This window comes from Microcaecilia unicolor, chromosome 3 (genome assembly GCF_901765095.1).
Source record: "Microcaecilia unicolor chromosome 3, aMicUni1.1, whole genome shotgun sequence".
Taxonomy (NCBI): Eukaryota; Metazoa; Chordata; class Amphibia; order Gymnophiona; family Siphonopidae; genus Microcaecilia; species Microcaecilia unicolor.
Genome location: NC_044033.1, coordinates 182,511,063 through 182,536,430, shown reverse-complemented (window position 1 = coordinate 182,536,430; position 25,368 = coordinate 182,511,063). Strand labels below are relative to the sequence as shown.

General features: G+C 44.5%; 2 protein-coding genes across 2 annotated transcripts in view; one reads left to right on the top strand and one right to left on the bottom strand.

The window, feature by feature from the left end:
- The first annotated feature begins 1,690 nt into the window (after positions 1–1,690).
- Positions 1,691–4,315, top strand: SPRYD4 (SPRY domain containing 4). Its single transcript, XM_030195235.1, has 2 exons — positions 1,691–1,859; positions 2,631–4,315. Exons 1-2 carry the CDS (start codon positions 1,778–1,780, stop codon positions 3,167–3,169), a joined length of 621 nt encoding a protein of 206 aa, XP_030051095.1. The 5' UTR covers positions 1,691–1,777; the 3' UTR covers positions 3,170–4,315.
- Positions 4,316–6,360: 2,045 nt separating this feature from the next.
- The window catches only part of GLS2 (glutaminase 2), a 105,767-nt gene continuing 86,759 nt past the window's right edge, over positions 6,361–25,368 (bottom strand). Inside the window, exons 9-18 of the mRNA XM_030196701.1 lie at positions 20,578–20,636; positions 20,007–20,073; positions 14,067–14,117; positions 13,546–13,722; positions 11,057–11,188; positions 10,834–10,926; positions 9,803–9,864; positions 8,928–9,004; positions 8,266–8,329; positions 6,361–7,665 (exon numbers count right to left, since the gene is read on the bottom strand). Coding sequence (XP_030052561.1) covers positions 7,509–7,665; positions 8,266–8,329; positions 8,928–9,004; positions 9,803–9,864; positions 10,834–10,926; positions 11,057–11,188; positions 13,546–13,722; positions 14,067–14,117; positions 20,007–20,073; positions 20,578–20,636 — 939 coding nt within the window. The 3' untranslated portion in view covers positions 6,361–7,508. The remainder of the gene's footprint in view (positions 7,666–8,265; positions 8,330–8,927; positions 9,005–9,802; positions 9,865–10,833; positions 10,927–11,056; positions 11,189–13,545; positions 13,723–14,066; positions 14,118–20,006; positions 20,074–20,577; positions 20,637–25,368) is intronic.

The window sequence follows — 25,368 nt, the reverse complement described above, 5'->3', positions numbered from 1 at the left end:
ATATTAAGGGTTAATTCTGTTAAAATCTGGGGTTTAAAAGTGGTGTTTGAATTCTAGCTTTTTACCTTGCAAGCAAGATGGAGGAATGCCATCTGGATTAAATCTAGCTTTGCCAGGATAAAGGTTAGAAAGGTCAGAGACAGGAATTTCTTTCACCCTTGTGAATAATGAATGCTAGCTCAACATTTGTATACTGTTAGGCATACTGTAGTTTAAAGCTGAAATACTATTTCAGAAGTTCTTGATATGTAGATTTTGTTATAAGGAGATAGCTTAGATATATAGACCATTATAAGTATGTAGAATATGTCTTATAAGGATGCTTACTTTAGAATATGCTGTATTCTGTGTAAATTAATAATTCTGTGTGGAATGTTTGTTCAACTCTCTGTCTGACGTTCTGAGTAGGGCTGCAGTGAAGAGATCAACATGTGGTTTGACTTAGCCATAGTTCTAGCTGGTTCAATGTATAAGCTGATAGGTGAACGAGGTCAGGACTAGTCAGCTCTCTTCTCCTTGATTAATTATAGCTAAGTGTAGGACTGGCCTCCTGAAAGTAATAACAGACCATAGCCGTATGCCATTAAGTAAGATTGGCTTTTGACCCCTTTAATGAATGCCAGAGTTCAGCTAGCAGGTAGTATGAAGCTGACTAGGAATATGAGAATAACCAATGTCAGATGGGGCCTCTTAGTCTCTAAGGGAACCCAGTTTAAGCTATAGATGAGAAATCAATCATAATGAGAAATGTAAGAGTTCTGGAGACCAAATGTCTGGTGTAAGGGGCCCCAGGTCACAGGTCAGTTTAGGATGTCTGGAACCTATGTAACTGATATTTTTAAAGTAATGATTGGTTGAGGCCAGGTAACCAATCTATTCCTTAACCAATTGGAGAGTAAGGGGGGGCAAGGCTAGGAGGGGGATAGAACAGTATTTAAGTAGGAGCAGAAGCAGTTTACGTCAGAAGAAAGGAAGGAGAGCTGAAAGAAAGCTGGAAGACAACAGGAGAGAAAGAGAGCAGAAGGAACAGACAGAAGAGAAGAGAGCTGAAGAGGACAGACAAAAGCCATAACATCCAGAGAGCTGAGAGAGAGAGAAGAGAGCTAGAACTGATGTCCTGCTTTGTTTGCTGGCAAATAAAGAAGATTTCTCCCTCATTCTGGTGTGTGCTGTCTGACTCCTGAAGCATCACAAATTCATGTATCAATTCCTGCAACACTGCCAGCCAAGGTATTTGCAATTCTGGTGGGCGGGCAGTGGCAGCGATCCTCCTGGGAGAGGCAGTGGCCCTGCCCCAGGCCCAGCTCAGTCTCTCGGCCGCCCTGGCCTATGTAGTACTGCTTCTAGCCTAACTTCTAATCTATTTATTTCTGTTGTATTAATTAGTTAAATAATCCTAAGCTATCAGCTATTTATTTGATTTTTCCTCAATGGACAGGATCAGGCACTACAAATCCCACACTACTTTGGAATGTAAGTTCAAAAGCAGGCTGGCTTTGGGACTTCATCATATCTAACACTGAACTGAGGTGGCCCTATATAGTGATGAAAAGCTTCTTCTTTCTTGAACACACTCCTCCTCATCTCCAGTTGCGCCAGCCCTCCTGGCTTCATCCTCCTCCTCTACCCTGTCACATGTGACACAGACCAGACGCACAGCAAAAGAGGCGGGGCAAAAGCGCTTCAGGGAGCGCGCTGCGTCTTCCTCGTAGCCGCTATGTCACGTGTCTGGGGTGAGGTCGGCTGAGTGGGTCTCGGACGGTGTGAGAGAGGGAAGATGGCGGCGTTGCCCGTGCGGGTGCTAAGCAGGCGGAGCTGGGTCGGTCTCCGAGGTTACGTCGTTGGCACGCGGGGCGCTTGTAAGTAGCGGGCGTGTTGGGTTTCTATGGTGATTGTGTGGGGGAGGGGAAGGGAGAAGGTGGTGGTGACAGTTTTACTTCGCATTTCCCCAACTGGCGGGAAGGTTTGATTTTCGTTTTTGGGGTGGGAAGATTGCACCCTCCAAAAGTTGTCCCAACGGGTTCTGCACATGGTGCAAAGGGAGTAGGCCTCCCGTAGGGACCTGTTTTAAAATAATTGCATATCTGGAATGCATAAATAGAGTACGTCCTGCATAACTTCCTGTACTCCTGTTTTCTACGGAACTCCCAGGTATGCATTTACAGGACAAATTCTGTTGCTATATTTTGGCGTATGTTTAATACCATTGTACGGGTGTCTGATAACGATCAGGACAGCAGCACCCAGGGGGGGGGAGGGGGGAGTAACTTTGCTTCAGGAAGTGATATGAGGTATTTGGAGATGTTACAGAGCTGTCACCAGTGATTTCACTTTGAGTCTACATCCATGTGGAAAAAAGTGGGATATGCATGTGCAAATAAAATTTCAAGGGAAATTTTATACTGGTCTGGTTTTGAGATGTGAATTGAAGTGCCTGCCCCAGATGCGTTTCACGGTGACTGGTAATTTCTGAAGAGAAGCAAGCTACAAATCCTAAAATGCAGTAGGATTGACCCGAAGTCTTCCTCTAGGTCGGTTAGCAGCATTGGTGCTGCTGATTTGAATGGGCTCATATGGATTTCCCCGTTGATAGCAAAGTAAGCAATTGTCTTAACATTTTGTTTTTATAGACATTAGCTTCAAGCTGGATGGGAGGACAGCCCACAGCAGCCTGGACCTCATTAAAAAGGACACCGGTGTCATCTATCGCATGATGGGGATAGACCCGACTAAGGTCCCCCAAAACCTGCAGCGGTTCAGGGAATGGGCAGTGGTCCTGGGAGATACGCCTGTAACTAGTGGTCAGCACTACTGGGAGGTGACAGTGAAGCGGTCTCAAGAGTTCCGCATCGGGGCAGCAGATGCTGATATGTCCAGGGACGAGTGTATCGGGGTCAATACGCGCTCCTGGGTGTTCGCCTACTCCCACAAGAGGTGGCATGCCATGTTGGCCAACAAGACCATACCCATCATGAACATTGGGCACCCTGGCAAGGTGGGACTTTTCCTGGACTATGAAGCTGGAAAACTGAGCCTGGTGGATGTAGAGAAGAACTCCCTGATCCATACGATCGCTGCCCAGTTTCGTGGTCCTGTGGTGCCTGCTTTTGGCTTGTGGGATGGCGAGTTGCTAACACACTCTGGACTTGCTGTGCCTGAATATCTGTAGTTTTATAGTTTCATATGCCTCTTCAGAATGCTGCTGATTGGACAGCTAAGCAGCATTTTGAACTTTTAAAAATGTAATTGTGGGGGGGGGGGGGGGGGGGGGGAGGAGGAAGATTAACCAGTAAAAGCTGCCAAGTTTTCACTCAGGTTGTTGCATTTAAATTTGGGAACAGTGCTTCTCCTGCTGGTCCACGAACCATTTCAACTGCAACCTGAGTGTCAAAAACCCACATAGTAATCTTGTCCTTCTAAACCTTGCAGTTTAAATTCTGACTTCTTGCTTCTCCTAGTCCAGTATGCTATGCTATAAAGAGATGCCCAGGGCCCTGCAAATATTGCAGTAGGGTGTATGCCCTTTGACATTTCATGGCAGTAAGTGTGGAGGCTGTCAAGCTTTGTTAAAAATTTGTGTGTTGTGCTGTCAGTACATCTCATTCACTTCTCGCCTGTAGAGGGAGGCCCTACCAAATAGTAGAACCTTGTAAAGCAGGCACATAGAATCAATCTCTGCTCTCCCTGGTTGACTTCTTTCTGTTTTTAATCCAGATTTTGTTCATTTCCTGAGGGAAAGCCCCATGCGTGCTGGAAGAAGAATATTAATAGACCTGTATCAATGCTTGCAAAGCCCGTATTGTGTGACATTAAGTCAGGGCACTAATATTAACATAGCACCTGTTGGCCTGGCCTGGCTGTTTGTTTTAGCAGCAAGCTGCATTTTGCATTAAAGGTAAAAATGCTGCTCTGGCTGGGATAGGACAGCACTCAACCTTTTGCCGTTGCATATGCACTTTAATTCATGTGGTGCAAGTTATCCATCCCTATTGCTCTTCCAGTGAGACAGCACAGGGAACATTATAAGAGTGGGTAGGGGTGAAGAACACACAGTTTTCCTTCTGTTCCTGAGGAAACCATTTTTACAAGCAGTATTACAATAGTGGTGAAAATATTACTTCTGCGAGTAATTACTGTAGCAGTTGGCTAGAAGCTGTCATGCAAAGCTCTCTCCTGATTCCTTCTCATTTCACTTTCTTAAGGGGCCTTCAGATATGTCAACAACTTGTCTGCGTGACCCTCAGCAATGTCAAGTTACCCAGTACCAGGCTGGAGATTTGGAACAGTCCTGGTTTTGAACATAAATCCCAAAGCAGCGTGGGATTTGTAGTGCCTGATCCTGCCCATTGAAATCAGTGCTGCAAGTCCCATAATGCACCAGGATCGAGTGCTCAGAAATCCAGGATTGTCCCAAAATCTCCAGCCTGGACTGGCATCTCTGGACCCTGTAGCCATTCAGGTTTTCAGGATATTCACAGTGAATATCATTTGCATATGCCACATCTCCCATATAATTCATATCCTGAAAACCCGACTGTGGGTTCACCAGGACAGGTCTGCGAAACCCTCCTCTGGCATCTGCCATGTTTTCTGGTACAGCTATGGCTGGGTAGGAACAATTTAGGCATAACTCTAGGAATAGTCTGCATTCTATGCAGCTGCTATGATGCCTTGCCTTCCAGATCCAGCATGAAACACAAAGGAAAGGCGTCAGCTCCCCTAAAAGAGGAATGAGAGGGGCTATGCAGCAGGTACCTTTAGGCCTTCACTGTGCTGTATTCAGAAGTGGCAGCTCAGAACTAAGTTGTACTATTGACAACAGGAATGCCAAGTTATCCAGCTCCAGGCTGGAGATTTTTGGACAGCCCTAGATTTCAGTCCACTCCATCCTGGTGCATTCTGGGACTTGCAGCACCGACTGTAATGGGCAGGATCCAGCACTACAAATCCCACCCTGCTTTGAGATGTAAGTTCAAAACCAGAACTGGCCCAAAATATCCAGCCTGGAACTGGGTAACTTGGCATCTCTGTGACAAGCAGATGGTATGCTGAGGAAAAAGCAAAACCCTACTCTATTGGAAAGGAGGGGTTAAGAAAGCAAGATATGGGCAGAATTAGAACCACAGTACTATACAGTTTTACGTGTAACTGCATGTTTCCTTTTCATTACAGGACACCTTTAAGAACTGGCTTATTGTTGTGGTGGTTATAAAGACACTCACTCCTGCTATAAGATAGTTATTTTATCAGCTCCTTCAGGAGCTATACCCATGATCTTCTGCAGACGCACCTCTCAGGGTGACTGCTGCCCTTGCTTCTGCATTTCAAAAAGATCAGAAAAGGATTGGCACCTTGAATAGTCTGGGGTGGGTAATAACCCCAAGTGATAGTGTACTCAGCATGGTATGCCTTAAGAGATGCTACCTTTCAAGAAAGTGTTGAGTCTAACCAGGTATTGGGAGAGAGGGAAAGGATGCTTTCTGATGGTCATGATTAAAGGGATCTCTCTCCGCCCTTTGGCACTGCTATTTGATTTTCTGTTATTTTATTTGTGAAGTGCCGGCACAGCTCATAGTGTGAAGGTGATCATGCCCCACACACAATAAAACTGACATCGGTAAGGAAACAGTCTTCCAGATACAATAGAACAAAATATATTGGATGGGAGGGGGCAGTGTGAGACTTGCCACTCTTCTCTGCATGGAAAAACTCTAATCACGGCGTTATAAATTAACAAATAAAACACAAATGGAAAATAGTGATACCAACTAACAATACAATTTTTGACTAGCTGCCTGAATTTAATATGTAAACCGCTTTGACTATACCACAGAAAGACAGTATAGAAAGAACCTAATAAATAAATAGCTTTTGAAGGTCAAAACGTCTTTTCTTTGGTCAGGACAGTAGATCATAGCAGCAGTATACTGACCCAGCCTAAGGAAGGAGGCTTTGGCCTCCAAAGGAAAACTAGTCAAAAAATATATTTAGTCCAATAAAGAGGTATCATCTTATTTTCCTCTTTTTTTCTTATTTATTGGGTTCCAACCCTGGCTCTGCTACTGCAACACCAGACACCTGGGGGAACTTTGGGGGGGTGGGGGGGAGTTAATGGCTCACTTGTTTTGAAATGTTGTTGTAGAGTCCATTCCAGAGGTGGCTAGATGCCTGTATATTTTTGCATCATGTTTGGCCTGCAATCCGCATATCTTTTATTTACACCTTAGCAAAATGCAAACATTTTTATCATCTGTTGTACCCAGTTGCTGGCAGGCAGGCAGGCACCTGATAATAGCTTCAGATTGCAACATCCGACATGTCTCCTGCTGTGTCTGAAAAACTTTCCATATAAACAAATGCTGACCACAAGCAAACACTTTAATGAGAACAAATCTTTCTTTGCTAATTTATAAAGCTGCAAATCTCAAACAAAGTATTGGATGTTTGTTTCCTCTTCCTGCAATGGAAAAAGTTTTGTAATATGTCTTTTTTAAAAATACAGATATATATCTGTGTGAACTTTTGGCCTGTACAAATAAAGAACATAGAAGCGCTCTGTCATGGAGCTTTTCTTGTACTTTTCCTTTCCTAGCTGTGCTGGAGGAAACCCACAGAACAGTGTGAGCCTGAATAGAACTGTTAGCCAGCTTTCCCATAATCAGTTAAAGCAAAAACCTTATAATTAATTTCATGTGTGACTTGGGGAGGGCGGGCCAAAATGGAATTTTCTATATGGAAATGTTTTGGTGTATAAAAATTGTTCCTTTTCATTTGAAGTGTCACTGCCACCTAGGGGAAAATTAGGAAAAGTACGAAAAGTGATATTTTAGTGCCTGTTCTTTCATTAAAAAGCCTTTCTTCTTTTATTAATCAGTTAGAAGCATTATCTTTTCCTCTTGTTATTGATGGTTGACTATCTGGATGGATAAAGAAACTCCTGACCATTTCTTTGTGATATCACAGTGCTGCATAGGACATCATAGTCTTCAAGAAGCCCCATTCATTTCTGTAAAATGGATCTTTCCACCAACCACAGTGTGAAGATTGGATTTAGTTTACACCTTTCTCTGTAGTTCAAGGTGAGTTAACATTCAGGTGTAGTAGGCATTTTCCTGTCACCAGATGGCTTACAATCTTAAGTTTGTACCTGAGGCAACAGTAAGTTAAGTGACTTGGCCAAGATCACAAGGAGCTGGCAGCAAAAAAAAAACAATGGTCTTTTTCCTTCTGTCTCTTTCTTCAGTACTGGAAGTTTTCTCTTCCTTTCTCCACAAAACTGTGGTGCTGCTGTAAGGTTCAGCATCAGCCCCACTCCACCCCTACAATAGCAGCATTTGGGTACATTCAACTGCTGGGGTCATAAATACTTGAAGCATGATATCGTGGGAGTAGGGTGTCTTAAATATATAGTAATAAAAGATCAAAGCAATGTATAGAAGAGCCAGGTCTGGGGCAGAGTGTGCTGACAGGGTGAAGAAGAGGGCTACCGTGGCCATGCCCCACTCATGTTACACCATGCTTTCCAGATTTTCCTTTGACAAGTCCTCCACTGCTGTCTCCTCCTGCACTAGGAACGTGCTGTAGGTCTCCTGGTAATCCTGCAGCAGCTTCACCAACTCCAGGTGATTAAACTTGATGGCATCTTGCAGGGGGATGTTACCCCACCTACAGGCATGAGAGAAAGGTGGCAGTTCAGTCGATGCTGGTCTAAGAGTTGCGCAGTCTACAGATTTTCCTTCTAGCCTTCCCCCTGCCATTCAACCCAGAAGGGTCAATATTCAAAGCAATTTAACCAAGCAGGAGAGGCTCCTGCCCACTTAAACTGCATTCAGCTGGCAGATATTCACCAGGCAGTGCCACTGAATATCAATTGAGACCACTGTGGCTCTGTCTAGACAGTCCAGGGGTGGAGTTGGGCCAGAGCTAGGAGATAGGTATACAGGCACTGAATGAATACAGTTGCCTGCCTAACTGGACAAGCTGGACTGTGCAAAAGCTGTCTTAACTTTGCTCAGTTAGATGTGCAAGTATAGCACTGATATCAACCATACCCATGCACCTTCCTGGTGCCACTTACTGACATAGCCCCGGCCTTCAATATTCACGCTTAATTCAGCTCATGACTAAAACTTCTCACCCCTGCACATTGAATATTGACACCATAGTTAATATGGGAGAGGAATATCTCACTTTTACTGTTCTTGGAAACGTATGCTACGTTCCCAAGCATCCCACAAATCCCTCCTCCAATCCTGATCCTCTCACCTGTCTTTAACAAATGGGTTCACCCTGCAGGCTTCTACCAGGAACTTCACCACCTCTGTGTGTCCTAATACCAAGAAAAAAAAAAGGCACTATCAGTGTGGTACCTGCAAGGCTGGACAATCGGTAAATATACCTTTTTTAAGCAGGCGTTTGGTTTATAATTGGAGGTTTTGGATATCTTGTTGGTGAAGTATTTAAATATTTAAAAGATGAAAGAGAATAGGAAAAAAAATTGGGGGGGGGGGGGGTTCTCCTGTGTGGAGTCTCTTATTTGTTTGTTTGTTTGTTTGTTTGTTGGTTGCATTTGTATCCCACCTCTTTGCAGGCTCAAAGTGGCTTACAATACATCGTGAGTAGTGGAAGAATGTTAGTAATATCAGCATTTGGTATTGCATGATCTTGGTAAGCATGATGATAGAAACAAAGTAATAGTATACAAGCAGATATTAAGAAACAATTCTGAAATTATATAGGCGAGTTGTGCATATTCACATGGGTTGATCTTTTTGATATGCTCTATCAAAGAGATGGGCCTTCAGTAATATGCAATTTTATGATGCTGTTCTTCGTGTTATGATGTTTTCTTTATTTTTATTTTGTACACTGCTTTGACCTGTTAGCCGGAAAAACTTTTTTTGGAAATATATTAACATGTACAATACCTTCTGCAGCAGCCACATGCAGTGCTGTTCGAGAATCATAATCCTTCTGCTCCATGTCCATGGCAGAGAGGGCAAACCTGCAAAGGAAGAATGGACATTAGAACAGAGTGACTCAGCCCATGCAAATCCCATATCTGGTGAGCCCCAGCGAGAGAAGGGACAGGAAGCAGCAGGGGTGGGCAAAATTCCCCAGGCCCAGCCTTCAAAGGGGGCCTGGCGCCGGGGTGTTTCCTGTGCCTGACGGGGCCCGAGTGATCGCTTCCCGACAGCAGCAGGACAGATCCCCACCAGCTCCAAGGTATCTCAGTTGTGGCAGCAGTGATCCTGGGAGGGGGGTCAGCAGTGGCAAAAAATCGGGGGGGGGGGGGGGGGGGGGCGGCAGCAGCGGCCCGGGCCCGGCTAAGTCTCATGGCGGCCCTGGGAAACAGCAGCAAACAGATCCTGGACCTTACCTCTAACATAAAGTTGTAACTATTCATACTCGAGCGAATTCACCCTTGTTACGGTGGTAGGAAATTGGACCCTTCTGAAGCTTCCAGATCCACTTTCTTAACACAGTAGCATGTCTCTCTTTCCCCCTTCCATATTTTATTGGGACCCCTGATTTCCAGAGCTGCCTGTCCATTCTTGAATGGCCTTGTGAGTTTTCAGATGGTACGGTAAAAAATGCTGTGGGGTTAATTTTGGGAATTAATAAGTAGGAGTGTCTCATTACTAAATCTATGGAGACGCAAAGAAGGGCCTAACCTTAAAGGAGAGGAGATGGGAGGGAGACATATTGCTTCATGAGGAGAAAAGGGTGGGGTAATTTCTGGGGATAGTGTGTCCTGAGCAATGGTCACGTTGCATCCACGCTGCAGATAGCTATATTTTACCTTCTGAGTGCTGACACATCACCACTGTATGCAGCAAACAACAGATTCACCACGGTTTGGTTCTGGTGAGACAGAAATGGAAGAGTTAATGGAGGGGCAAAAAAGAGAGACACGGTAAAACCTGTGCACATGTGCTGGCCTTTTACTCCTCTGTAAAATGATCAGGTCAATATTTAAACAGCGTGGTCACTTTTTTTTAAATAGTGGCTGTGGCATTTAAAGTTATACCAGATCTCCAGTACCAGCCAATACCTGGGTATGACAGTGACCATCACTGTTTTCTAGATAAATGTGATATTCAGCACTATTTTCCAAATAACAATCTGGATCTCTTCTAAGTTATCTGGATAGAGGTGCTGAATATTGCCGGTCTTTAACTTCCATCTCTGCCACTGGATTGCCCTGCTGCTCTCCAGATAGTCTGCAGTGACTTTTCAGCAGCTTTATCATGATAATTTTGAAAATCTGCAGATTACACCGGTCAGCAGCCATTGTCTGCGTAGCAGGTGCTGTGATCCAGATAATTGCTTTTCAGGATTGAGCCCTATTTATTTTGGCTCTGGTAGGAATCGCTGCTGCTAGAGACCTTATGGTAGGTAGCATAGTAGTGTCAAAAGTGGTGGTTAGGACACATCCCATAAGCAATGGCTCTGATCTTATGGGGTTGGGGGGAAGGGGGGATAGAAGATAGCTGCCTCTGCAGTGGTGCTGCCTGCTGCCACAGTTGGAACAGTACTGATGGGGTCAGTCTTGGATGAGATTTTGCCTTCTAGTCCTCTTAAGGGAATTCAGGACTCCTGGGGCATTGGTTTTTGGAAGAGGAAAGGGAGAAAAAGATGGAGACCTCCCCACTCCCCCTCCCTTAGCATTTGCTCTGATTATTTTTGGGGAGGTTTGTCACACATACCCTCCCCCCCCCCCCCCCCCCCCCCCCCCCCCCCGTTCTCTGTGTTAACTCAATCTCCTCAGTGCTGGAAGGGGGGATTTGTGTTGGGTCTTAGGAGGCAGGAGCATGTACTCTGGGTCCTCACTCTGAGTTCCCCACGCTCCCGACGGGGATCCAGCTTCCGAGCACAGTGCCGTAAGTTGTCATAGTTGTGGAAATTGAAGAGTGAAGTTAGTTCCTAAGGCAGAGGACACAATAACAGCTGTCAGTACACAAGTATTGGAGTGAGTGCATATATGTATGTGTTTCACAAGTTTATATCTGCTGTTGTGCACGTATATGGCCATGTGCTGGTGAAGCAAACCCACCTGACAGAACTGAATGCCTCTGACGCTGTTACCCACTTTATCCAGAGGGGGTGACCAGCAGAACACTCCCATGACATTGGGCACCACAAGGAGAACAGCTCCTGACACACCTGACTTTGCTGGCAGACCCACCTGTGGAGCACAAACACAGGGTTAAGTGTCCCCCCACAGCTGTCAGCCCTCCATTTTGTATTCTAACCCTCTCCTATGGTTTATCATCAGGAAAGTGCTGTCAGGGTACTGAACATTGTACAAGAGAGAGGGTTGAGGTTTATGTTCAGAGAACAGCTCAGCAGCACTCAGGTGGTATTAAAAAAAAATTCCTGAAGTTTGATGCCCCTTTTCTGACAGTACCTCTCTTCCAGTCACTGGGTACACAAGGGGAACAGAGAGAAAGTATGTGTAACATATTTATAAATGATCTGTAAAATGGAACCACGAGTGAGGTGATTAAGGGCCCCTTTTACCAAGCTGCGGCAAAAGGGGGCTGGTGCTGGTGTCAGCAGATATTTTACACACATGTTGAGGCCCCCTTTACCACAGCTGGTAAAAGGGAAAAGACTTAAGGAAATTAAAAACCTCAGGATAAGAGACTGTGGGGCTCATTTTCAAAGTGTAAGTATGCCTCAATATGCTACTGGACTATTGTGAAACGGAAACTGTTGAAAAGAGAGAAAACAAAGAATAGGATTAAAAATGGTCAATTTTCTGAGAGGAGAAATGTGAATAGAGGAGCAGGGCTGCCAAGAGACAAAGCCAGGCCCAGGGCAAACACCCCTCTGGGTCTGTCCCCTCCCCCCGCCCTGTTTACTTGCTTGTCTTCTGCTAGCTGCACAGGTCTTTCTTCCTGCCGCATCCAAACAGGAAGTACTTTACACAGGAGGTGGTACGTGGCAGGAAGAAGGACCTGTGGCTGGCAGAGTAGAGTTAACGCGATAATTCTGCTCTGCGGCACACAGGAGCAGGAGGAGATCCATGCAGGGGCCGGGCCCTCCTTGGAGGCCAGCCCACCCCACCTCTCGGTGGCCCTGTAGTGGAATACCACAGCTGCTTTTTAACATATTTATAAATGATGTGTACAAAAGAGAACAACATGTGAGTTGATCAAATTTACAGATGACACAAACATTCAAAATTTTTGAATAGCACTTGGATTGCGAGAAATTGTAGGAGGACCTGTCCTTGGGAGGCTGGAAGACTGGGCATCCAAATGGCAGATTAAATTTAATGTGAATACATAGAAAGTGATGCACTTAAGGAAGAATAACCCAATTTATGGCAACACAAAACTTGGTTCCACATTCGACATCACCACCTAGGAAAATGATCTAGGTGTCACAGTGGACAATACCTTGAAATCCTTGGGCTGGTCTCTGGCAGCAGCCAAGAAAGCAAGCAGAAACATTCAAATATCTGTCAAAGCACAAAAAATAGACAAAAAAAGCAAATCTTTTATCTTTGTGTGTATTCCAGTTTTTCATAAGAATATACGTTTGACCTCCGAAATGCCTCTGTATCGCTCCATGGTTCAACCACACCTTGAGTATTGTGCATAATTCTGGTTACTGAACGTATAAAAAGAGGTAGCAGAATTAGTAAAGGCACCAAGCAGAGTAACCAAAATGAAAGGGATATGAACTCATTTGTTGATTTAATCCAAAACAGGAAAACCCCCCAAATGTTTTTTTCTGTGTCGTCAAGTGTGCACTATTTGAACAAAAAAGATTCCCTGTTTCACAATACTGAGCACTATTTCAAAACAGTGCATATTATTGACAACACTGCCCAAAAAAGCAAAAAAAATGAACAAAACATAAAAGCTCAACAACACAGAAAAATAAAACAAACATGATAAAGGGCTGAAAGGGAGATATGATAGATCTTTATAAAATCCTGGAATGGATTGGGTAAAGGCAAATCAATTATTAATCTCTCAAGTACAAAAGTACATTCAAAACAAACAGGAGAAATATATTTTCCTCAGGCCACAATTAAACAATGGAATTCGCTGTTGTAGGATGTGGTAAAAGCAGTTGTTGTCGCTGGGTTTAAAAAAGGTTTGGACAAATTTCTGGAGGAGAAGTCCATAAACCATTATTAAGGTAGACTTAGGGAAAAGCTGCTGATTACCCCTGGGGGTAAGTAACATGGAACGTCCCTACGTTTTGGGATCCCCAGGTACTTGTGGCCTGGATTGGCTTCTTGGATCTATGGACCTTTGGTCTTAGTGGGTCAAACTTATATTCTTATGAAAAACTAGAATGCACACAAAGATAAAAGGTTTGCTTTTATGTCTATTTTTTATGCTTTATCAGATATTTGAATGATATCTTCCTTTTCTGATTTGTTGCTCAAAGAATTTCCTCACAAACATCTACCGGGTGGAGGGGAGGTTGGGGGGGCTTCATCTTTCTAAAGCAGACTTTTATCCATGATTCTATCACCTCATAAAGCCAAGAGAGGTGAAAGAGATGAAACTGGACACTCACATGGAAGGCAAACTGGCCAGAGAAGTCATACATCCCACACGAGTGCATGAGACTTAACGTGTTTCTCACTGCTTCGGCACTGAGCAGTCGCTCTCCTGTAATGGGACAGATCCCGCCATTTGCCAGTGTGGCGGCTATCACACTGCCTGACTCGCACGTCACCTCGATAGAGCAGAGCTGCACGAGATGGGGAGGGGAGAAAAGTACATTTTAGCAGAAAACCTTATCCTTGCTGTAATTATATTACTTGACAGCCCTGTTCTCAAGCAGAAACACCATTCATGGAAAACTACAATTTGGGACAACAGAGGAAAAGATATGTAGGCATTTTCTTCCCTGTCGCACTCAATGAATTTTATGATTATTCTATTAAAATGCTGAAATGTTTCTTTGTTATTTAAAAAAAATGATAGAATCACCCTTCATTTAGTAATAGGATGGTCGGAAGGTCCAAGAACCTAACTATATCCCCTGGAATGAATACTGGTGAGTGAACATTAAAACAAAAACACCCCACTTACCTGGAAATATAAATCAAGCGCTGCCATCATGTCAGCCTCATCAGGGAAGCACTGTAAAGAGACAGCACACAACAGCGGTTTCTCTCTCTGAAGTTTTGCATCATACAGTATACATCTTTTGGGGATGGAGTCCAAAGGGCAACGTCTAAGGCACACACTCTTCGAACACAAACCGAGGGCCCTGCTGGAGGGTACCAACAGATCCAAAGGATGGCTCTGAAACTCCAGCCATGCAGGAACTCTTCTCCCACTGAGAATCTTTTGCAACCTAGACTGTAACCAGTCTGGAGGATGCACCTACCTACTCCATCCATCTGTCCTGAGCTTGAGATTGGAAAATGAGCAATTTAACAATGCAAATGCACCTGCTTCCTTTCCCTGCTCCTACAGGTGCAGAAGAATCACGGGGGGGGGGGGGGGGGGGACGGGACATGGAGGTCCACATAGAGGCTAAGGAGCTTATTTTTGAAGCATATGGATGTCTCAAAATGCCCAAACGGATGTCCATGTGCTTCAAACATCCAAATCCTGATTTTGCTAAGGCAGAAACGGGACATCCAACGCTGCAGTATGTCCAAGCAGCAAGGGGGCATGTTTTGGGTGGGACTAGAGAGGGCCCAAAATCCAGACATCCAACAGCGATTACCAAATGGGACAAGGTCATCTGTCTGACAGCATTCTTAGGAGAACAGCCACACAGTTGTCCTTGTCCCTGCTTTTTCTGCTGTTCATATGTTGGATGTTCCAGTTTGTAAAAGGCTGTTAGTGTTGGCCTTCCTCAGCACACGGACATCCATTTCATGTATTTTCAAACAGGAAATCCTGACGTATTTATTCTGACTTTAGGGTTACCATATGGCTCCAAAAAAAAATGAAGACATACTGATCCAGTCCGGGTTTTGCTTCCATTGAAAGCAATGGAAGTAAAACCCAGACTGGCTCAATCTGTCCTCCTTTTTCTGGAGCCATATGGTAACCCTTACTTGGACGTCCTTTCGAAAATGCACCTCCACCCATCCCCATTGCAGGCTTCCTGTTCAGAAAGGAAACCTGTACAGATGGGAGCAGTAGCTGTGGTAGGGCTTAACTGCTGTGGCCACTCCGACCTTAGCAGGAGAATGTCAAGGAGAGAGGAATCTCAGAGGTGAGCTTTTGAAAAAAAAAAAACCAAGACACTTTGTACCCCCCACTGTCTCAGTGGTACATCAAAAATTTACAAAAATATCCCCCTATCTGTTGGTGTTCCCCAGAGATCGGTCCTTGGACCCCTTCTCTTCTCAATCTACACCTCTTCCCTGGGCGCCCTGATCTCATCTCATGGTTTCCAGTATCATCTCTATGCTGATGATACCCAGCTATATCTGTCCACACCAGACATAACCGCAGAGACCCAGGCAAAGGTATCAGCCTGCCTATCCGACATTGCTGCCTGGATGTCCAACCGCCACCTGAAACTGAATTAGTCCCAAGACTGAGCTCATCGTCTTTCCACCAAAACCCACGTCTCCTCTTCCTCCACTTTCTATCTCAGTTGATAACACCCTCATCCTCCCTGTCTCATCTGCCCGCAACCTCGGAGTCATCTTTGACTCCTCCTTCTCTGCGCATATCCAGCAGACTGCCAAGACCTGCCGCTTCTTCCTCTTTAACATCAGCAAAATTCGCCCTTTCCTTTCTGAACACACCACCCGAACTCTTGTCCATGCTCTCATTACCTCTCGCCTTGACTACTGCAACTTACTCCTCACTGGCCTCCCACTTAGCCATCTATCCCCCCTTCAATCTGTCCAGAACTCTGCGGCACGTCTCATATTCCGCCAAAACCGATTTACTCATATCACCCCTCTCCTCAGGTCACTTCACTGGCTTCCAATCAGATACCGCATTTGATTCAATCTTCTCCTTACCTACAAATGCATTCAGTCTGCTGCCCCTCACTACCTCTCCTCCCTCATCTCCCCCTATGTTCCCGCCCGTAACCTCCGTTCACAGGACAAATCCCTCCTCTCTGTACCCTTCTCCAACACCGCCAACTCCAGGCTCCGCTCATTCTGCCTCGCCTCACCCTATGCTTGGAACAACCTTCCTGAGCCCTTACGCCAAGCCCCCTCCCTGCCCATCTTCAAGTCTTTGCTTAAAACCCACCTCTTCAATGCTACATTCGGCACCTAACTCTTACCGTTCACTATATCCAGACTGCCCCAATTTGACCGCCCCTATCGGACGGTCCGTTCACTTGTCTCTTAGATTGTAAGCTCCTTGAGCGGGGACCGTCCCTCTATGTTAAATTGTACAGCGCTGTGTAACCCTAGTAGCGCTTTAGAAATGTTAAGTAGTAGTAGTAGTAGTTTTCAAAAGATGTTCAATGCCTACATTTAGGAACATGTTCCGCTGAAAGTTATCTTAAATTTAGGCCTGAAAAACTTAAGGTTCTACATTTAGTCTGCAATTTAATTTGTCTAGATTTAGATGCCTAGTGCTGGAAATCAGTACAAAGTTCCAAAGTTTTTTTTTCCCTTCTCTAAATTGTTCAGCAAGGTTGAGGTCACAGAACACATCGCTTTAGTATCTAGCTCATGTCTTTCCAGATGCAGCACATAGTTCCTTGTCCCCAGCAGGCTTACAATTTAATTTTGTACCTGATGCAATGGAGGGTTAAATTGGTTTCCCAAAGGAGTGTCAGTGGGATGTTATCCTACCACTAAGCATGAGTAACAGTTGGATGGTATGATTAAGGGCATTCTCATTGTACACCTCTACATTGTGAATTATGTTACCTAACCAATTTTGTGCTATGATAGAGTTAAACACTTTCGGAAGGGCCTAAAGACTTATCTATTTGCAAAGCCCTGTGGACTGTAATTGAGTGTTTCTGGCACATTAGATCTGAATACCTTGAAGTGTGATGTAAGTGAAGGACTTCTGTAATATTGTCATTCACGTTTATGTTTTGGTCAGAGTCAATTGTACTGAACGGACAATAAATTCATAAATTCACCCACTTTTTCAGCTCCTATTTTTACATCTCTAATGCAAATAAGTTCCTAAATATGGTATGCAGTGGGGTTCCAAAAGCCTGGCTGATTTTCTGAGAGGGAGGTTGGCAGCTGATAGGATGGAAAACTGGCCAGCGTAAGTGGTGGTTTTCTGCTGACTGTAAGTCTCTTAACATTGATGCTTCTTTTCTGCATCATGGCTGCCCTTCCCTCGACCAGCATGCATCCTGCGCCTCCCTGAGACCAGCAGCAGGAGCAGCACTTAAGCACATGCATCTCCTGCTGCTGTAGGGTCAATCTTGAGGCTTACTGTGAGATCAGCTAGCTCCTGCTGCTGGACCAGGAGAGGGGTGGGATGTGTGGTGAAGAGTCTATATGGGTAGGTTTGGTTGACCTGTCAACCCCTGCAAAGAGAACAGAGCTCACTTTGAGGAGGGGCTGATGTGGCTGCTGATTCCACCTTTGTTTCTCCTGGAGCAGTAGGAGGAATGAAGCGTGGAGCACTAGAAGAGAAGTGGTTCTCTAGGGAACATAGCAAGGGAAAGGAAAGGTGGTGGGGGTGGGGGAGCACTAAGGGAGGTGGACTAGGATGTGGGGAGAACTAGAGGCTGTGAAGCTTGGCATGAATATTGGGGAAGGATGAGTTGGTCTGGGGTGTGAAAAGCACTGGGGGAAGGCAAGTGTGGCTGGGGAAAGAATGAATGAGACTTAGGGAGTACTGGGAGGAAGAATAAATGAAGCTGAAGGATGAGTGAGTCTTGGGAGGAAGTATGAGTGAGTTGGAGCACTGGGAAGAGTGGAGAGATGATGATGATGATGGGAAGGAACTGTGATTCACTGAGAGCAAGTACCCCCAAGTCTTTGACCTGAAGGGCTACAATGAAAATTCCAGGGAGGGCTGCCTCCCATCCATAGAGTTTGCAGAATAGGAGACAGGAGGGCAAGGGGATTAAGAGGGGGAAGGAAGAGGTGAGAATGAAGGAGAGATGAGACACAAAGAGGTGGTGGAGAGAGAGGAAAGAGGTGGATGAGTATGGATGGTAATAAGGAAGATAAGGAGGAGTGGAGAACAGATGAAGGTGTGAGAGAAGAAGTACAATAATATGTGAGAGGTGGGAGAAGCGTGACTTTTGGGACAGGAGAGATGTGTGTGAGAACATCTCAAAATAGGGCAAATTAGACTGGGTCCAAAGAACCAAAGCAACCCGAAAGGACATTTGCAGACTGATTAGGTGACAGACCCCTGAATGACACCCAACAGATCTGAGTGCTCTCCCCCACGCTCACTCCTACTCCCTTCCCTTAGAAGGTTGGAACCAGGTCAGGAAGCTTAAAAGGAGGTGAACTGCCCCAAGATAAGTTCATTTGGCTTGTAATTTTCTCCTGTAGATTTTGAATTGAGGACTACTGGGATTGGAAGTGGGAGTACTGGGGGTAACTGAGAATTGTATTATGCAGGCATGTCAGGTTGACCAGACAAATGATCCATTCCTACTTTTCCCCTATTTCATACATGGTGTGGTAGTTGTAACTGCCCCATTCACTTCTCTTAATCAGAGCTGGTGGTCCATGAATGTGATGTGGCTGTACTAGAACTGGATCAACCTGTCCAACTGACCTGGGGCTAGTTGGCAATTCTGGGGATGGAGGCTGTGGATGATGCTTTTGTGCATACACTGCACAATAGACAGAGTGAGTGTGTGTGTGTGGGTGCATGTATGTGTGTTGTGTACTGTACTGGGGAAGTACTGTATTTTGAAGTGTATATTTTTGGGGCTCTGAGGGATGGAGCATGTGTGTGGAGGGGCAATTATATCAGGAGAATCTGGAGGATATGGGTGAGGGGGACTGAGGAGTAGTTGCATCTTAATGGTGGGGGGTTGAGTGCATCCACCTATATCCTCCCCCCCCCCCCCCCCGCCGCCGCCGCCTTTGATGTGGCCTGCATGGACTGAAGCCTGTGTTACAGGGGATGTACAGGGCAGAGTGGGGAGAACATTTGGAGGGGCAGGTGGCAAGCTGCTGGAACCGGGTAGCTGTACCTACTACTACTACTACAAATCTAGCGTTACCAGTCGTACGCAGCGCTTCACAATTTAACATGAAGAAAAGACAGTCCCTGCTCAAAAGAGCTTACAATCTAAAGCAGGACAGACAGACAGGACAAATAAGGGCTAAGGGTAGGACAGACAGATAAGACACATAGGGAAGGGACTATTGAAGAGAGGAAGACAAGATAAAGGTTACGAGCAGGTGACAAGTTAGGAATTAAAAGCAGCATCAAACAGGTAGGCCTTTAGCCCGGATTTGAAGGCGGCCACGGATGGAGCTTGACGTAATGGCTCAGGGAGTCTATTCCAGGCATAAGGTGCAGCAAGGCCCCAAGTGCAGCTGTATAACGTTCAGGGAGAGATGTTGTTTGTGATTCTTGGCTGAGTACTGTCACTATGATAGCTGGGGAGGTTGGCAATGGGAGAGGGTGGCACGAGCTGTGTAGCTGTGGATGATGGACTCTTATATCAGTACCCCACCTCTGTTGGGTTTTAGTTGAGCTAGAGACTGAAGTGCTGGGCCAACTGTTTTCAGCTTCCCTCCCCCCTCTACCACCCCACCAAAAAAAAAAAAAGGTCAGCCAGTCCTTTCCTAAATGTACTAGTAGAAGCAGAGAGCAGTGAAGCATAAATGGACAAAAGTCTTCCATTACCTTATAGTAAAGTGAGAGCAAAAGGTTAGGTAGGCCAATGCCCTGTATCCCGTGCAGGAGATCTCTTTGACAACTTTCAGTAGGGAAACTGTTCTCTCCTGTTACAGTGAGGGGCACTAAAAGGGGCTCCATTGTATGCAGGGTTCAGGGGAATGGGACCTTCCCAGGAAGGGGTGCTGTGTCTGGGAGAAGGGGACCTTCCTAGGAAAGGGTGTTGTGCTTGGACAGCCTTTCTGTTACCTTCTTCTCCTTCAGATAATAGGCAATGGCATAGTTTCGATCTCCAGTCTCCTTTTCTGACTGAAACCTAAGGAGGCAATGAGTAAGAAGGTTTAGCAGTGTGATCTTATCACTGCCTGTATCCTCCTGCCAGCTCATGAGTGTGCCCTCTGTCCTGCGGTCCATGAAGGTCTGGGATCTACTGTGAATAAAGATACAACTCCACCCCTATCCTGCCACCCCCTCACCTTCCTTCAACCAGCAGTGCAATGTGATGCAGCAATGAGATCCATTTCCCTTACTAAGAAGGAGGAAGGCAACAAGCACAAGACAGCAAACAAGGCCAAAGCACATGTTTGTCTGTGGTTCCAGATCATCAAAGACAGAAGAGCCAGTCCGTATAACATTCTGATCCCTGCTACACTTGAACTTGCAGTATACGCCTTCCTCAGGTCCGTGCACCCCATCGATAATTATCAGGTCTGGACGGGACAGTAACACTAGAAATGGCTCAGTTCATCTATGATATTCTAAATCAGCTGATCATCCTCTACCCCTCGGAGCCCCCATGAAAATGAACATGAGTTCTTACGTTGTGTTGCTGAAACCCACATATTCATTCCCTGTCATCTTGGTCAGGAACTGCATCACCTGTAGGGAGGAGAGAATCAGAAGGCAAAGATAGTCATCAATACCCTGCGTAGCTCAGCATCTCTGCCCCAAGCAGCCGAGGCTAGGTTCTCATTAAAATCCTGGCATCCTATACACACAACTCCCACTCAAACATGACATACCGTGAGCATCCCTCCACCCCATTCAAAAGGGGCACAATATTATTAATGTTGATAACAAAGATTTGGATCTTTAGAGTGTAGTTCCCATGCACATTAAGGGAGTCATTTTATAAAATCATTTTTGCAAGTACAGTACAACACCAATTATCCAAATGCATATTATCCGGGTGTCCAGTTATCCAGACCAGTATCTCCCCCAAGTCTCCATTTCCCACAGATAGTTGAAAATTTAAAATTGTTCACCAGAAGGATATGGAACTGTCCAGAGGTGGATAGAAAGAAGCCCCCGCGAAGTTCCACTGTATTGCAAGTGCTCGAGTGCCATGCATGGGTCACATTACGTGAATGCGCATCCATATGAGACTTGCGCTACTCAGCGGAGCTTTGCGGGGCCTTCTTTCTATCCAGCTCCAGACAGTACTGTATCCTTCTGATGAGCAATTTTAATATTTCACGGGTTTGTTCAATCATCTGGATTTACGCTTATCCGGACCACCCCTTGCCGAGTGTAGTCCAGATAATCAGTGTCATACTGTATGTGGCTACATGCAGACATAAATGGTCTGTTATAAAATTCAGACCATCATAAAAGTGCGCACATTCATATGATGGCATATGCAAGGGTAGAGATGGGCACAGCTGACAAGTATGTGGGTACAGTTACTTGTTTTACGTTGTTAAATTATGTATGGTTTTCATTCGCCACCCATATTTGTAGATGATATGGGATACAAGATTTTTTAAATAAAATACACTCTACACGTGGTCAATTATACTTGCCCATGCCTGCAATGAAGGCTTGATTTCTGCCACTTACACTAGTGAGAGGCATTTTCTAAAGGACAGAGTCTGAACGTCAAAAATAGATGACTCTCTCACATATATTTTTGAACAGGATACAGCCCGTTTGAAAATATGCGAGATGGACGGCCACGCGCTGGAAACGTCCAGCCTGGTACAAAATAAGTACCTGAATATATGTAAACCGCTTTGAATGTAGTTGCAAAAAACTCAGAAAGGCGGTATATCAAGTCCCATTTCCCTTTCCCTTCCCATAAATATCCGTTTTACAAACTGAAAGGGCCAAATTTTGCATGGGGGGAGGGGTACAAGGGGCATGGATGTCTGTATAGTGGCTTTCTTAGAAAATGGCCACACAGATGTCCATAGAGAGCAGAGACGCTGCTTAATAGTTAGTATGGTGGACTGTAAATGAAGGGACCCAGGTTCAAATTTATTTATTTATTACATTTGTATCCCACATTTTCCCGCATAGCAGTAGGCTCAATGTGGCTTACAGGTTCCGGAGAGGAGAGTACCAACTCTGGGAATATATACAGAGTGGAAAATAGAGTAACAGCAGGTGCAAGGAAGCTGATAAGGTTCTGGAAAAGAGAATACAACTCTGGGACGAATATATAGTAGCATATAGAGAGAAGTAATCCTAATGAGGCTGATAAGTCTCCGGGGATGGGACTACAGCTTCTAGTGAGCAATACAGAGTAAGATAAGGGTAGAAGTACACTTAATTATACCTGGAGTGGTAAAATTCGTATGGTTTGAAGTAATAGGATTATGTGGAAGGGGTACTGTTCATTTCTTAGATCGAAAGATGTGATGCATTGTTCATGAACTAGTTCGGGTCTGCTGGGTAGGCTTTCCGGAAGAGGTGAGTCTTGAGGTCTTTTCGAAATTTTAGAATTCTACTTTAACTCTGTTTTTTTGTTATTGTGAGCCCTCTAAAACAGAAAAGTACCTAAATGTACACCACTGGGCAGAGTTCTACGGTCTGTGCCCTGAAAATGGCAAAGACAAATCAAACTCGGGTATACATATAAAGTATTGCATACCATGTATAATGAGTTTATCTTGTTGGGCAGACTGGATGGACCGTACAGGTCTTTATCTGCCATCGTTTACTATGTTACCAACAGGCTGATTTTCAAAAGAGATAGATGTCCAAAAAGTGACATAAGTCAGCATTTGGATGTTTATCTCACAGAAACATCCAAATCAGTATTATCACAACCTCTTTTTGGACGTCTTTCTCTGAAGTCTGTCAGAAGGATGTCCAAATCTCAAGGGGGTGTGCAAGGGGCGTGTTCAAGGCGGGACTTGGGTGTTCCTAAGACATGAACGTCTTTCAGCAATAATGAAACAAAACAAAGACATCAAATTTAGATGTTTTGAGCTAGACCTGTTTTTATAATGAATAGCTACAGTGGGAATTGAACCTATTTACCCCAGGACCAAAGTCTGCTGCACTAACCACTAGGTTACTCCTCTACTCCACACAAGAGGATCCCCAAATGCCCAGATGACTACTGGAGGGACTCGAAGATCACCTCCCCTTCCTCCCCCAAATCACAAAACATTTTTCCAACAGCACTTTCAAAAGGAAAAGATAGACTTTTTTTTTTAGAAAATGACCTTTCCTGTTCTGATTTTGGACATTTTACAAAAAATGTCCAAATTCAGACTTAGATGTCATATCCAAAAATGCCCCCCTATGCATTTCACTTGCCCAAAGTCAGAAGGAGCAGCTGTGGGAATCAAACCCATGTTGCCAGGATCAAAGCCCACTGCACTAACCATTAAGCCACTGCACCTCTGTTTTAGACACCTTCCATTTAGACGTCTTTGTGTTAAAAAATGGATGAAAATCAAAGACATCCAAATCCAAGGACATCCATGGTATTTTTGAAAACAAAGATGGAAGTCCATCTTTTTTCAAAAATGACCTTTTCCACGCCTCCGAATTTGGACATCTTACAAAGACGTCCAAATTCCAACTTAGATGTTTCTTTTAAAAATGCCCCTCTATGTGTCTTCATAAAATAGCACCAAAATAGGTACTTGTTTGCCCTCTTAAACTAGGCACCCCCTTATAAAACTACCCTCCACGTGCACTGTTTTTTTGTTTCCAAAACATTATTGTCTTGCTACACCACAAGCCTGTTGTACAATTAAAACAACAGCAATCCATACCCCCCAACCACTATGCATGCATCCTGAAGCTGAAACACAATTCTACCCATATATCACACATAAATAGTGTACAAGAGGAAAACTGATGTACACAGAACATGGCCAGAGCGGCTCCATTTCTGCTGATAAAGAGCCTTTTCTAAAATACATGAAGGAATGAACCTGTATGCACTGGCTATGACAGAGGGAGCATCCATTTCACAAGTGTTACCATTCAAAAGACCAACATGGCAACATATACATCCTTATGTCAGTACTTGCATTATGCACGTAAGCATTTCAATAAATTATAAAAAGATGATAAATCAAAAACCAAACCCTACCCTGACAAATTCCCAACAATGGTTTGGTAAAAATCATTCAATACAATAACAATATATGAGATGTGCTCAGAAATAAAAAAATATATATATGTGCCCAATATATATTTATTTTATTTTATTTGTTGCATTTGTACCCCACATTTTCCCACCTATTTGCAGGCTCAATGTGGCTTACATAGTACCGTCAAAGGCGTTTGCCCAGTCGGTGGATAACAAATACAAAGTTGTATAGTGATTGTATGAGGTATAAGTGGAGGTCGGAATGGATGAAGATTGCGTGTTGTCCTGTTCGATCATTGTCATGCTGTGTTGGTAGGTGAAGAGGGTTACGTGGGGTCGTTGGGATAGGCCTTTTTGAAGAGGTTGGTTTTTAGTGATTTCCTGAAGTTCAAGTGGTCGTAGATTGTTTTCACAGCTTTTGGGAGCCCATTCCATAGTTGTGCGCTTATGTAGGAGAATCCGGCTGCATAAGTCGTTTGTATTTCAGTCCTTTGCAATTTGGGTAGTGTAGGTTTAGGTAGGATCTTGACGATCTGACTTTGTTTTTTATTGGTAAGTCTATGAGGTCTGTCATGTATTCTGGGACTACGCCGTATATGATTTTGTGGACTAAGGTGCAGATTTTGAAGATGATCCGTTCTTTGATTGGGAGCCAATACAACTTTTCTCAGAGGGGTTTGGCACTTTTGAAGCGTGTTTTGCTGAATATCAGCCTGGCTGCTGTATTTTAGGCGGTCTGGAGTTTTTTAATGAGTTGTTCTTTGCCCGCGTAGATTACGTTGAAATAATCTGCATGGCTTAGGACCATTGATTGTATTAGGTATCGAAAAATTGTTCTTGGGAAGAAAGGTTTTAATTGTTTGAGCTTCCACATTGAATAGAACATTTTCTTTGTTACAGAGTTTACTTGGCTCTCGAGGGTAAAGTTGCTTTCGAGTGTGACACCGAGTATTTTCAAACTGTTCGAGGTAGGGAGGAGGGTATGTCCTGGAGTATTTATGGTTGTGGGTTTGTATATAGTGCAAATAAATCACTATGGGGGTCCTTTACTAAGCCACGGTACTATTTTTAGCTCACAGTAGAGCTCAGCTGTCGGTAAATGCCGAGATGTCCATTATATTCTTTATGGGCGTCTTGGCGTTTACAGCCAGCTGATTTCTACTGCGAGCTAAAAATGTTACTGTGGCTTAGTAAAAGACCCCCTATATGAATGGACTTGCACATTCTTCAATCATCGCACATCAAGGAGACATCATTATAACAGCACAATATAAGAGA